Raw genomic sequence first — 15,078 nt, forward strand, 5'->3', positions numbered from 1 at the left:
CCCTATTTATCTCTTCATCTTATTGTTGATTCATATCCTTTATCATACATATCCTTTAATAAACTGATAAACGTAAGTAAATGTTTCTCTGAGTTCTGTGAGCCTAGCAGTTTGCTAGTAATCTAGCAAATTAATCAAACCCAAGGAAGAGGTCACTGAACCCTCCAACCTATAGCTAGCCTGAGGTTTGTGACTGGCACCTGAAGTGGTGGGTGTGGGTCAGTCTGTGGGACTGAACATTTAAGCTGTGGAACCTGATGCTATCTCTGGGTAGCTAGTGTCAGATGAGTTGAATTCAGATCTATTGGTGTCCAAGAATTGCTTGGTATTTGGGGATGGGGAGTGGGGGTTCCCATGCTCCATGTTGGAACTGGGTTCAGGAATCCTAAAAGAGTACCTTAAAATGACTTTGTTTAAAATGAAACCACAACCTTGCTTTAAAACTGTATTTGTGCCTTCAGATTTAGAATCATTTTCCCAACTGTGGCCTTTGTGGTGAGTTATGTTGTATCACTAAAAATATAAATAATACCTTCAATATTTTCTTATTAGTCATTAATTCTTTTTTTTTTTTTTTTTTTTACAAATAGTTTATTGTCAAATTAGTTTCTACATAACACTCAGTGCTCATCCCCAAAGTGCCCTCCTTCATGCCCATCCCCCCCTCCCCCCCACATCCATCAGTCCTCAGTTTTTGTCAGCATTCAAGAGTCTCTCATGGTTTGCCTCTCTCCCTTTCCCCCACCATTTCCGCCCTTCTTCTCCCCCTTGGTCCTCCGTCAAGTTCCTCCTAATCCTCCTATACGTGCAAACATATGGTATTTGTCCTTCTCTGCCTAGTCATTAATTCTTAATAGTCATTAGTGCAGGTATCTCTGCTTTTCAGTTCATGTTATGCCATCTTGCTTCTACAAAAGCCCTACATTAGTATCTATTTTTGCTAACCAAAAGAAATCCAAAGAGGATTTTGGTTTTTACCAAAAAAAAGACAAAAGAGATGATACAGTTCAATGTTTGTTTTGCAGCAAGCCATGATGGAGGCAGTGCATACATGGAGAGTGGCACCACCCCCAAGCTCCTTCCGCAAGAACTACACTCAGCAGGGAGCCACTGGGTACTGTATCCGTGCGCACCTATGCTTTATCTGCATTTATTTTGTACATCTGTTAGTAAGATGTGCCCTAAGATATCAGTAAAGCATAAAAGAGGTTATTTGGGGGGTCTGGGAACACTCAAGAATTTTTCCATATAAAGTAATGATAATTGCTTCTTTGCTTTATACTATTTGGCTTAAGATCATAGGAATGCTTTACTTTTGGATAGCAAGGGAAACCTGTATATCAGCTGGATTTTTTCATAATTCTGCTTTCCCAGAAATATCACTGTCGTTGTTTTGAACAATTCAATCTCCCAATTATTTAGTCTCCTGAAATTAAAAGAATTGTGAGAATTCCATGTTTAAAGTAGAATTTATTGCCCCAAATTCATAGCCTTCTAATCTGAGCAAATTAGACAGTTATATTAATATGCTGACTCCAGTAGCTATAAAGTAACTTTAAAGTTTGGCTTTTACTGACAGTTTTCAACTCCAAATATGAACTGGATGGAATTCCGGAAGACGGTAGAGACTGATGATCACATTTAAGAGGAAACTAGAAAATTCAACATCTTAACACCTTTTTATGTGATTCAATTCAAGAAACATTCACTCTCTTTGACAGAGATCCTTAGAAGAGTGGAGTGATGTCACAGTCTTAGGCCTCAAGGATTTCATATAAGGGGAATAAAAATGTGGAACTAAACCAAAACTGGATAAGGGTATAAGAGGTAAAAGTGATGTGGATATTTAAAGGGACATGGTACTCAAGAAGGGCCTTAATCAATAGAATTTTCACAACAGAAATGATATTCCAGAAAGAAAAAGAAAAGTGAAAGGACAGACAAAAGAGACTCAAGAGCTTGTAAAACATAAGAATATAATGGATTCTGAAAAGAAGTGTGTCACATATCCTTTGTGGAACCAAAAGTGTGAAAAAATAAATAAATAGGGGTGCCTGGGTGGCTCAGCCATTTAAGTGTCTGACTTTGGCTCCGGTCCTGATCTTGCAGTTTATGAGTTCAAGCCCTGCATCTGTGCTGACAGCTCAGAGCCTGGAATCTGCTTCAGATTCTGTGTCTCCCTCTCTCTCTGTCCCTTGCCCACTTGTGCTCTCTCTGTCTCTCTCTCAAAAATAAACATCAAAAAAGAAAGAAAGAAAGAAAAGAAAGAAAGGAAAGAAAAGAAAAGAAAAGAAAAGAAAGAAAGAAAGAAAGAAAGAAAGAAAGAAAGAAAGAAAGAAAGAGAGAAAGATAGATAGATAGATAGATGGGGCACCTGGGTGGCTCAGTTAAGCGTCTGACTTCAGCTCAGGTCATGATCTGAGTTCATGAGTTCAAGCTCCATGTTGGGTTCTGTGCTGACAGCTCAGAGCCTGAAGCCTGCTTTGGATTCTATGTCTCCCTCTCTCTCTGTTCCTCCCCTGCTCATACTCTCTCTCTTCTCAAAAATAAATAAATATTTTTTAAAAATTTAAAAAGAAAGAAAAATAAATAAATAATTACCAAGAATTTCAGGAGGAAAAAGGGAGCCAATTACTGTTTATAGCTACACCAGGGTTAAAGAGAATAAAGACAAGAATATTTCATAATCAGATCACTGTTGGCCTTACCTGACAACAGCGACAAGGTCAAAAACCAATTTTTTTGTATTTAGATATTTCAGCAAGGACAAACAAAAGTGGCCCAGTATAAAAGGCTCATTAGGAAAGAAAATAAGCCAAGAAGAAAAATAAGCGTTTAGCGTATGTTAGACCTGAACATGTTTGCTAACAGAAAGGAGTCAACGGGAAAGGCAAAGATGAAAAGATTCTAAAGGGAGAATCTAAATATACTTAACATTTAGAACAAAGTTACAGTAAGTGGTTGGTAACAAAAGCATTCAAAGAGGAAAGCCTGGCCTTGGGACCAAAGAGGGCTTTCTTTGCCTATGGGAAGAACGAATGACACTTCTCTGAGACAAGAGCAAGGAAGTTGAGGGATCCTGAAAGCCTTGGAATAGAAAGTGTTTGGAGATCTGAGGAGCAGAGGCATTTGACAAGGACAGGAAGAAAATCAGCAAGAGACAAATAAAAAGAATTCTAGCAGCAGTGAGGGCTTAGCTGGATTCTGAAACATACATGTACAGAGATCCAATCAGTGTATTTGAGAACTTTCTCCAAACAACCTCAGAAGCCTGGGAAGCTATGTACATACAAGAGAAAGCAAACTGTGAAAAAGGAGACAAAAGTAACTTGCCTAAATTAAAATCACTCAGGTTGGCAGGGCTAAGGATTTTTACTTCAGCACTCTCTTTTGACTTTGCTGCCTCCTTTTTTGAACAAAAATTTTTAACAAAAATTTCCTAAGGCTGGTTAGGTTTAAAAGCCAATTGCCAGTTTTAAACTTTTAAAGCCAGGCTGTCAAAGCAATGTAAGAAGATAAGTACTGAGTACTAAAACAATAAAATTTGGACTTTTTACATGTACAACATCATCAGCTGTGAAAAGTCAGTATTCATTAACAGACAAAACCCGAATGCCACTCACCTGGCAGCTTCAGGAAAACCCATTTTGTAGAGCGTGACAACCACAGCTCCTCCAATCCCTAAATTATGCTGCAGAGCAACCTTTGCACCAGGAACTTGCCTTTTTCCGGCTTCCCCTCTCAGCTGCCAGCAGAGTTCAGCGCACTGAGCCAGACCTAACAAATCGAACACAGAGCAATCAGATTCCATTGCTTTAGAAAGCTGCCCCAAACAGCTCAAGCCCGACTTTTCAAGTACTCGATTAAGCCAAGATAATATATGTATAAATAACTTCTCTTAAAGGGCAAGAGGGTCTCTGCAGCAAGTTTTTCCTTCCTCTTAAGTATTCTTTTTTTTTTTTAATGCCTTATTTATTTCTGAGAGAGAGAGAGAGAGAGAGAGGGAAATACAGAATCTGAAACAGGCTCCAGGCTCTGAGCTGGTAGTCAGCACAGAGCCCGACGTGGGGCTCGAACCCATGAATCGTGAGATCATGACCTGAGCTGAAGTCAGAGGCTTAACCGACAAGCCACCCAGGCGCCCCCCTCTTAAGTATTCTCTGTATTTAGACAATATCTAGGCTTAAGAAATTCCCTGCACTCTAACCTGTCATTTTTTGGCAATGTTGAAAAAGAAAACACTGAATATGCAGTTCTCCAAATCGAACAAAATGGCATAAAAATAATTTAACTAATTTTACCATTTTTAGTGTATCAAAAGAAAAAAGTCTTAAGATTTATTTTTGAGAGGGAAGCACAGTGTGAGTGGCGGAGGGGCAGAGAGAGAGGGAGACACAGAATCCAAAGCAAGCTCCAGGCTCTGAGCTGTCAGCGTGGGGCTTGAACTCACAAACCATGAGATCATGACCTGTGCCAAAGTCAGATGCTTAACCCACTGAGCCACCCATGTGCCCCCGGGAGTTCACTTTCCCTAAAAAATTTAGCTAGTATGGGGAATTTTCCTCCGGTTTCCCCCCAACAGTTGTCAACAAGAATAGATTTCCATAAGAGTAGCATTTTGTCCCCTGTATAATAAAATCAAAGGTTTTCAGAGCTGGAAGAAATTTAATGATATCAGACTGAGGAACTGTAAGATTAAGTAATTTGTGAATGATCACAAAACGAGCTACTTCCAGAGCTGACATTAGAATCCCTGTCTCCTGATTTACATTTGTTTGCCTTTCTAACAGACCAGCTATTCAAGAATCCCTGAGTTAAGAAATGTTCTCACAGGACAGACTGGTGTCACCAGCTATACATTTCCACCTACAACATCTGTTCTTCCACCTACATCACCAATCACAACTACTGATTCTTCAGTACCTGTGACAATTTCCTACATAAAGCGGTTAAAAAGAAAACCACAAGGGCGCCCGGGTGGCTCAGTTGGTTGAGAATCCGACTTTGGCTCAGGTCATCATCTTACAGTCTTTTGAGTTCGAGCCTTCTCTCTCAAAAATAAACAAACACGGAAGGAAGGAAGGGAAAGAAAGAAAAAAAATTTTTTTAAATAAATAAATAATAAAAAGAAACCCAAAGGCCCCAAACAGTGTCATTTAGATGGAGTTCCCAAACCCTGCCTAAGTCCTAATCTTGTTGTAGTTTCAACCGCCCCCAGAAATGCAGTCTTTACCAGTCATGAATTTTTTGATCAGTGCCACTGAGTCTGCCACATGGGCCCTCTGCATCCCCCAAAGATGAGGTAAACCTGCATGATAAGACCCCTTGCTTTTCTTAAGAGAAAGCAGACTTGCCTGGAACAATCCTTTTCTTTTGCTAATAACTTTTTTGCCCCACTCTCCTATAAAAACCTTCCATTTTGCACAACTCTTCAGAGTACCCCTCTACTTGCGAGAGGGGATGCTGCCCGATTCATGAATCATTTAATAAAGTCAATTAGGTCTTTAAAATTTACTCAGTTGAGGGGCGCCTGGGTGGCTTAGTCGGTTGAGCGTCCGACTTTCGCTTAGGTCATGATCTCGTGGTTCGTGGGTTTGAGCCCCGCGTCGGGCTCTGTGCTGACTGCCGGCTCAGAGCCTGGAGCCTGTTTCAGCCTGTGACTCCCTCTCTCTCTGACCCTCCCCTGCTCACGCTGTCTCTCTCTCTCTCCTAAAAATAAATAAAACATTAAAAAAAAAAATTTACTCAGTTGAATTTTTGTTATTTAACAAACCCTAACCTCCTCCAGAAATTTAACTGCTACCTCTTTCCAAGCAGTGTGCATATATTTACAGAACATGTATCTTAAGAGCTGTTTTAAAATAGGTAACTCCATAACCTATGATTTTTTGAACTGTGAACATTCTGAATATTAATGAAGAAGATCAAAGTGAAACTTTGGGGCACTTAATTTTACTAGAAATCTGCCATACAGAAAGCTCAACTATTTAATGAATATGTAAACAACAAAAAATATTCACACTAGTCTTATATACACATGGGCAGGAAAATACAGCTAGTCTTCTTCACAAAATAATAAATATACATAGTTCACAATATTAGAGAAAATACTCAACCTCACCTTGATTAAATAGAAAAATGCCATTTTTAATGAAATTGGTAAGAATATTTTTTGTTTTGTTTTGTTTTTGGTAAGGATGTTTAAAAACAGGACTAATTGATGCTTGGGGAGACAGCCACAAGACAAGACAAGCCACCTCCATACAGTACTGGTGAAAGTTCAAATCAGTACAACCTTTTTGGAAAGCAATGCACAAATTTAAGAGCCTTAAAAATGCCTTGAAAACCAGTCAATGGAAATAAGCATAGGTAAAGTTTTACACACAAAGCTATCTCTATCACATTGTAACAGTAAGAAACTAGATAATCTAGAAGTGAAAGAACTGAGGAATGGTTATATAAATTATGAAGGATCTATATGATAAATAACTATGTTTTTAATTTTAAATGTTCATGAAATGTTTATGGGGTGCCTGGGTGGCTTAGTCGGTTAAGCGTCCGACTTTCACTTAGGTCATGATCTCGCAGTTCGTGGGTTCGAGCCCCGCGTTGGGCTCTGTGCTGACTGCCAGCTCAGAGCCTGGAGCCTGTTTCAGTCTGTGACTCTCTCGCTCTCTGACCCTCCCCTGCTCACGCTGTCTCTCTCTATCTCCTAGAAATAAAAAAAAATAAAAATAAAAAAATTTTAAAAAAAATTAAAAAAATTAAAAAAAAATTTAAAAAATGTTCATGAAATGTTTAACAATTCAGGAAATTATGATTATGATATATAATCTTCATTAAAAATGCAAGGAACCAATATTTGATGAGGTTTTGGGGTGATGGTGGGGTTTGGAGCCAATGGCCAAGAAAGAATTCTTGAAGACATCTGGTGCAAAAAGGTGATCTTATTAAAGCATGGGACAGGACCTGGGGGCAGAAAGAGCTGCACTGGAGTTGTGAAGAGTGACTGGTTATATACTTTCAGGTTGGGCAGGGGCCAGGGACAGTGGACATCTCCAAGGAATTTGGGAAGCAAAGTTTCCAGGACCTTGAGAGGCTAGCTGTTGTTAGGAAAACATCAATTATTACTGTTTAGTAAAACCTCATTCATGAGGCCCTTCAGATGTTTATCAGGGCCCATATGCTTGGAGTATAATTGCCAACATATACTTGGGGGTTAAAGATAAGAATTTTTATGTGCAAAGGAATTTTTTTACGTGTTTATGGAGACTCACAGGATCCTGAGGGGTAAGGATAATATTAAGCCAAGATTCCCTTTTGTTCCTAGCAAAGTGTCATTATACAGGCAGCTGAGCTCCTAGAGAAAGGTCACTCGGTCTGTTTCAAGGACTTGTCAATTAGGCTGCAGGCATTAAGAGAATTTAATTTAGCATTTGCCTTTGTTTCCCACATCACCATGGCAAGCACTTAAACCTCCTTACATCTTAATGAGGGCAATATTAGGGCTTCAGGAAACAGAGTCTATAGGTTTCTGGAGATTAGGCTATAAGTAAGTTTGCCTTTTTCTTATAGTTTAATAAGTTATTGTAACTGAAGGAGACTCCTATCCTTTATGACTGTGATCCCTATTAGTCAACCATTTGCCTTCTTTCCTTTCCCCTCTTCTTGGGCAGCCAGGAGTACATGAGGAATATCACACATATCCCACCTGGGGGCAAGTGGGTGCTGTTAGCCTGTCCTTTGCCCTCATCTTACCCCATGCTCCCTCATCAATACTGATCTACCCATCCACCCAACAAATCCTTTATGGCCCGTTATGTGCCAGACACTGCTCAAGGCTCAGAAGATCCAGCAAAAACAAGATAGGCATAGTCTTTTCCCTCAGGAAGTGGATATTTTTGAGATATAAAGATGCAGGCATTTACAATACAGTCTACACTGGGAGTAGCATTACAATAATGCTATACCATGGGGTTGGGGAGCAAGAAGGCAGGCAGAAAGAGGGAGAGAGCAGGAGAAAGAGAAGAAGGTCTTGCCATTTAATTGTTTTTGACAAAAGATGAGTATTAGTAAGAAAGCATAATGATTATTTGAGCTTTCTGGTTGTCTACTTTCAGAATAAACTGGCATTTCTAGAATCTGGATCTATGAAGGGTAGAGGTCAAAAGTTGGCCTCAGAGGAGCACCTGGGTGGCCCAGCCGATTAAGCATCTGACTTTGGCTCAGGTCATGAGCTTGTGGTTGGTGAGTTCGAGCCCCAGGTCAGGCTCTGTGCTGACAGCTCATTATCTGGAGCCTGCTTTCGATTCTGTGTCTCCTTCTCTCTCTACCCCTTCCTGGCTTGTGCTCTGTCTCTCTGTCTCTGTCTTTTTCTCTGTCTCTCAAAAATAAACAAACATTAAAATAAAGATTAAAAACAAAAAACGCTGGCCTCAGAAATACACTTGCCAAGAATGTGCAGCAGTTATGAAAGCATTTGCCTAGGACTCTATTACCTATAGTCTGACTGTTACTGAAAATAAACCAAACATGTACCAATCACTCCACTAAGTGTTAAATATATAGAGTTGACAGTGTAATAAAAAGAGCTAATAAAGATAAGTACTAAGTGCAATGGAAAACCTCAGAATGGAAAAACTACAGGAAAAACCATCTTGAGATACTGCCTGAGTTCTTCTCCGTCTCCTGCTTCCTTGAACCCATCATTCTTCCTTATACCGTTAAGACAACCAAGTACAAAGAAGTCATAATTCAGCTTTAGTTTACATTATACATCTAAAGGCTTTCGCATAAACAACATAAAAAAAGCATGGTTTTCTATTATTGGAGCCTGGCTGAGGAAGAAAAGGTTTGCTGATCTTCAAAGAGCAAAAAGCTTTAATGGACTCAGCATGCACTGAAGGATGTGTATTTATGTAAGAGAAGTTTTTCCCTTTAAAAGTAATTCAACCTAGGGGCACTTGGGTGGCTTAGGCGGTTAAGCGTCCGACTTTCTCTTAGGTCATGATCTCGCGGTTCGGTTCGTGGGTTCCCCGCGTCGGGCTCTGTGCTGACTGCCAGCTCAGAGCCTGGAGCCTGTTTCAGAGTCTGTGTCTCCCTCTCTCTCTGACCCTCCCCTGCTCACGCTGTCTCTCTCTCTCCCCTAGAAATAAATAAAAATATTAAAAAAAAAAAAAAGTAATTCAACCTAGAATGCTATTGAATATAAAATATATTTCAAAAAAGTAATATAAAGATATTTTTAAACATATAAAGCTGAAATATTTCATTATCATACTCAACACTCACACTTGAAGATATGTTAAAGGAAGTCCTTTAGCCAGAAGGAAAATGGTAGCAGATAGAAAAAAGGATCTACACAAGGGAATGAAGAATACTCAAATTGGTAACTACATGAGTAAATGGATGAGGTTTTTTTAATTGCTTAAATCTTTTAAAGAATTAATTGATTGTTTAAACAAGAATAGTTTCCTATGGGGTTTATAATATATGTAAAAAAAATTTCACAATAGTATTATATGCCCGGGATGGGAGAAATGAAAATATACTATTGTAAGGTTTTTTTGTTTTTGTTTTTTACCATATGTGAAGTAGTATAATAGACTATGATAATATAAAAATGAAATGGAGTCATAAAAAGTAACCCAAAAGAAGGCTGAAAAAAAAGGTAAGAGAGAATAAAGATTAGCAGGGACAAAGAGAATACAAATAACAAGACAGACTCAAACTTAACCATATTAATAATCATATCAAATCTAAACAGTCTAAACACCCCAATTAAAGGCAGAGATTGTCAGAAGAAAAAAAGCAAGACTCAACTAAATTATGCTAATTCATTTTAAATATAAAGTCACTAAAGAATATATACAAATGGCAAATAAGCACTTTAAAAATGCTCAACATCATTAGCCATCAGGAAAATGTAAATTAAAACCACAAGGAGATGCCAGTATACTTAGGTTAGAATGACTAAATTACAGACAGACCATACCAAGTGCTGATGAGCATGTGGAGGAACTAGAACTCTCCTATACTGCTGATGGGAATGTAAAATGGTATGACCACTTTGAAAGTAAGTTTGACCATTTCTTAAAAGCCAAATTATGGAAAGAGCCCAAATATCCATCGAATGATGAATGGATAAAGAAGATGTGGTTATATACAATGCAATATTACTCAGCCATAAAGCAGAATGAAATCTTGTCGTTTGTAACAACATGGATGGAACTAGAGAGTACAATGCTTAAGTGAAATAAGTTAGTCAGAGAAAGATAATACCATAAGATTTCACTCATGTAGAACTTAAGAAACAAAACAAAGGTTCACAGGGGAAAACAAGAGAGAGGCGAGCCAAGAAACAGATTCTTAACTATAGAGAAAAAAACTGATGGTTACCAGAGGGGAGAGGTGTGGAAGGATGGTTTAAACAGGTAATGGGGATTAAGGAGGGCACTTGTTGTGATGAGCACTGGGTATTGTATGGAAGTGTTGAATCACTAAATTGTATACCTGAAACTAATATTACATGTGTGGCAACTAACTGGAATTTAAATGAAAACTTATACAAAAAAGTTAAACACACACCTAGTATATGGTATAGTCATTCCATTCCTAGGTATTTACTAAAGAGAAATCAAATGTTCATACAAAGATTTATACATGAATGTTCACAGTTTACAGCAGTTTTATATGTGGTAGCCAAAAACTGTAAACAACCCAAACACCCATCAACAATAAATTGTGATGTATCTATACAATGAAATACTACTCAGCAATAAGATGGAATGAACTACTCATACATGAAAAAATATGGATAAATCTCAGACAGACAAAAAGAGAGAGTACATACTATAGGATTCCATTATATAAAACTACAGACAATGCAAATTAATGTACAGTGACAGAAAGCAGATTGGTGGCTGCTTTGGAATGAGGGGTGAGGAGTAATGAGAGGGAGGGATTACATACAAATATACATGAAGAAACTTTTGGTTGATGGATATATTCACTATCTTTATTGTGGTGATGGCTTCACAGACCTTATACATTTTAATATATTCAGCTGATTATATGTTGATTTTACCTCAGTAAAGCTGTTAAAATAATAAGATAAAATAAGATAAAATATGTAGGCGTGATCTTCCTTCTCTCTTCCTTTTACTTAGCAAGAGCAATAAAAGCCAGGGCCTGCTCCTAGCTATCTCTACCTGCTAACAGGTATCAAGAGGAAATGCTCTCACTTGGGTTCCATTTCTCCTGGCACTGGAGAGTAGTCATTTAGTTTAACGATGAAACTTACATCTCCTCACATCACAGTGGCAAAAATGAAAATTCTGGGCAATGGGAATGAGGATAGGTGACCTATAGGATATGATGACAGGTAAAACAGATGCTCTGGTGAAAAGCTATTTAAGCTTTACTGACTTACTGACTTTTTAGAGTCGGTATTAGATTTAGCTCTTGCCAGTCATTGTCCTAGGATGGATTTCTTTTAGTGCCCTCTTATAGAGTAAAAGAGGCAAGCCATAGTTTAAGTATGCTAGGTCCCCTGGCTCAAATTCCATTTACTCTCCTCTCACCTTCACCCAAATCTTTAGAGCCTATGTTTATAATACATATAAAGGTATTAGAACATGTAAAAAAACGGGGCGCCTGGGTGGCTTAGTCGGTTAAGCGTCCGACTTTCACTTAGGTCATGATCTCGCGGTTTGTGGGTTCGAGCCCCACGTCGGGCTCTGTGCTGACTGCCAGCTCAGAGCCTGGAGCCTGTTTCAGAGTCTGTATCTCCCTCTCTCTCTGACCCTCCCCTGCTCATGCTGTCTCTCTCTCTCTCTCCTAGAAATAAATAAAAATATTTAAAAAATAAATAAATAAAACATGTAAAGAAAAATCACATGATAGAATAGTAAGTGTACCATTAAAAACATCCAGAACAATGCAAATTCAAGAGAAGAAATAACTATATCACATTGGGGGATCAGAGCATCTTAGAATTAGAAAGGATCTAAGAGAGGCACTTGGGTGGCTCAGTCGATTAAGCATCAGACTTCCACTCAGGTCATGAACTCGTGGTTCATGGGTTCAAGCTTCTCATTGGGCTATGGAGCCTGCTCTAGATCCTGCCCGTCTCTCTCTCTCTGCCCCTCCCTGACTCGAACTCTGTCTCTCTCTGTCTCTCAAAAATGAGTAAACGTTAAAAAAAAACTTTTTTTAAAAAAGGATCTAAGAGCTCATCACATCTAAGCCCCTAACAAATGGGCAATTACCCTCATGACATTCCCATCAAGTTGTTAACTTGTATTTTTTGTGCATAGCCTCTGTGGTGGGCAATACATCCTCTCAGGAAGCAACGTATTCCACTTTTGAGAAGCCATGCTAGACAGAAAGTTCCTGTATCAGCCCAAAGTCAAGCTTCCCAAGAATCCATCCGATTTCTTCCCTTATGAGACAAGTTTATCCCCTCCATGCCATATCACCTTTCAGATGTTTAAAGAACAACTAATTCAACCATCCCCTTACATGTGCAAAAATTTGTACTGAGTACTGTTTGGGGTATGGAGACAATGAAATATGGATTCTACCTTTACAGGCTCTTAGTCAAATGGAGAGATTTTTCTTTAAAAGCCATAAATAATTACCATATGTACTATATAAGTATAAATGTCAAAAAAGAAGCACTGAGCAAGTGTAACGAGTTCAGAAAAGGGAAAGATTAATCTGACCTATGGAATGAAGAAATTAGGGAAAGCTTCATAAGGTAGCTAACACTTGAAATGGACCTTGAAGATGGGCATTTCTCCTGAGGAAAAAGCATTGTAGTGAATGTAGTGGTTAAGAGCTTAGACTCTAGAAGTCTTAGGCAAGATGGCGGAGAGGTAGGAAGTTCAGTACTTCCTGCCTGCATCTCTTAAACAGGGAAGGGCTGAGGCCAGAGAACTCTGAACCTCAGGAGTCTGGGAGGAAGGAAGACATAGTCCACTAAGAAGAGAGCCTCATAGGTGCGTGATTGCAAACCGGAGAAGATAAAAATGGCCCAGACAGGGAGGCATGAAGGGGAGGGAGCCCCTTCTGTGGAGAGACAAACGGAAGAGAAAGAGTGGCTGGGGAATTGTAGAACTGTACCTGGAGAAGAGAAAAACTTCGGCTCAGGACGGAGAGGGATCTCCTATCATCCCATATCTAACTGCAGGGCTTTTGGAGAGAGATCCCATCTCTAACTGCAGAGCTTTCTTTGGGCTGGGTGCCCTGGTCCCAGAAATTCCCTCCAGCATAGATGGTATGCAAGGGAGGCAGTTGGCATCAGGAGGAACCAGTCCCCTGCTCGGTCCTGTGCTTGGACCCCTGCTAGGAAGTGCCCTGGCTTGCGGGATTACATTTCAGGCAGTATCATTAATGCGCATGGAGTGGGAGCCTGAAACGTGACTGGGTGTGGGACATAGAACACGGCCCACCTTGGCTTCATCCGTGGCACAGTGAGATCAGACCCAAAGGAGTGATTTGGAACACCTGATTGAGAAGCGACTGGGGGGTCGCCATTTTTCTCCCCACAACCACCAAGGCTGGGCCTCAGGGAACAGCCTGCAGGACACAGTGGAGGCAAGACCCGCCTACACCAAACCACGCCCATCTGCGCTGGGTAGCTGCTTTTTTACCAGAGCCTGATAGATGCTGTAGAAACAGCCCCTCTCCCAAGATTACCACTGATGCAGTGCCGTGATTAACTCTACATCAATTCTTGCTTTTAAGATATATTCTCCCTCATCTCATTTTTATATCTCCCCTCCTCTGGATTGATAATTCTGGTTATAGGTTTGCTTAAACAGGCATATTTAATCCATTCTTTTGATGCATGTTCTATACCTCCTTCATTACCTTCCTCTGTTGCTCTCTCTCTCTCTCCCCCCGCCACTCTCTGAAATGATCAGACTATATAATTTCTCTGGGTAACATTATCTTCGGGGTTTTTTCTTCTCATCTCCTGCTGTATTCTCCTTTTTCTCTCTCTGAATTAAGCCTTTGAGTCTTTCTACCTGATCAATGTTCAATTTCTCTTTCTCCCCACCCCTGTCATTTCTTCCTTTGTATATGCTCTTCTATCAGCACTGCTTCCACCCTGCTCTTTATTTGTAACTGGGATTTCTGGTTTTATGCTTTTAGACTGTCCTTTGTCTTTTGTTGTTTTTGTTTTGTGGGGTTTTTATCTTTTATCTTTTTTTTTTTGGTTTGCTTGTTTGTTTGATTTGTTGTTTGTGTGTTTCCATGCTTTTGTTCCCTGTTTGTTTGTCTGTCTGTTTTCCTTTCCAGGGCTACCTCAAGAAACAAACCAAAGTACACATGGTGAAGAGTCCCAAATATCACTATGAGTAGGGAAATAAAATAACCAAAGTCACAACAAGAGAGACCAAGGGACACCATTAAAAGAACTCTTCCTGAATGAACAGGCCCTGGACAGACTATGAACCTCCTTTTATATAGTAGTACTTGTAGATGCAGAGCACATAACAAGCTTTTAAAACTTACAAGAGACAGAAAGCTAGCCAAAATGATGAAACAGAAGAACTCTCGTCAAAAGAAATTCCAGGAAGAAGCAACAGCTAAAGAATTGATCAAAACAGATATAAGCAACATAACTAAGAATTTAAAACAATAATCAGAAAATTAATCGCTGGGCTTGAAAAAAGCATAGAAGACAGCAGAGACATGTTGTCTACATGCTACAAAGATTATGGATCTTAAATATAGTTATGATGAATTAAAAAAATGCTATAAATGAGGTGCATAATAAAATGGAGGCGACCACTACACAGATTGAAGAGGCAGAGAGGAGAATAGGTGAATTAGAAGACACAATTATAGAAAAAGATGAAGCCGAGAAAAAGAGAAATAAACTGATCCAGGAGCATGAAAGAAGAATTCGAGAACTGAGTGATGCCATCAAATGGAACAATATCCCTAGCATAGGAATTCCATAAGAAGAGAGAGAGAAATTGAACAAATTATAGCAGAGAACTTCCCCAATTTGGGGAAGGAAACAGACATTGAAATCAAAGAGGCACAGAGAACTCCCCTCAGAGT

General features: G+C 39.3%; 1 protein-coding gene across 1 annotated transcript in view; it reads right to left on the reverse strand.

Moving 5' to 3' along the window:
* SCP2 (sterol carrier protein 2) overlaps nucleotides 1-15,078 on the reverse strand; it is a 140,111-nt gene that overhangs the window by 38,610 nt on the left and 86,423 nt on the right. Inside the window, exon 12 of the mRNA XM_039237793.1 lies at nucleotides 3,624-3,777. Coding sequence (XP_039093724.1) covers nucleotides 3,624-3,777 — 154 coding nt within the window. The remainder of the gene's footprint in view (nucleotides 1-3,623; nucleotides 3,778-15,078) is intronic.

This window comes from Hyaena hyaena, unplaced genomic scaffold (genome assembly GCF_003009895.1).
Source record: "Hyaena hyaena isolate Hyena2069 unplaced genomic scaffold, ASM300989v1 scaffold_5, whole genome shotgun sequence".
Taxonomy (NCBI): domain Eukaryota; kingdom Metazoa; phylum Chordata; class Mammalia; order Carnivora; family Hyaenidae; genus Hyaena; species Hyaena hyaena.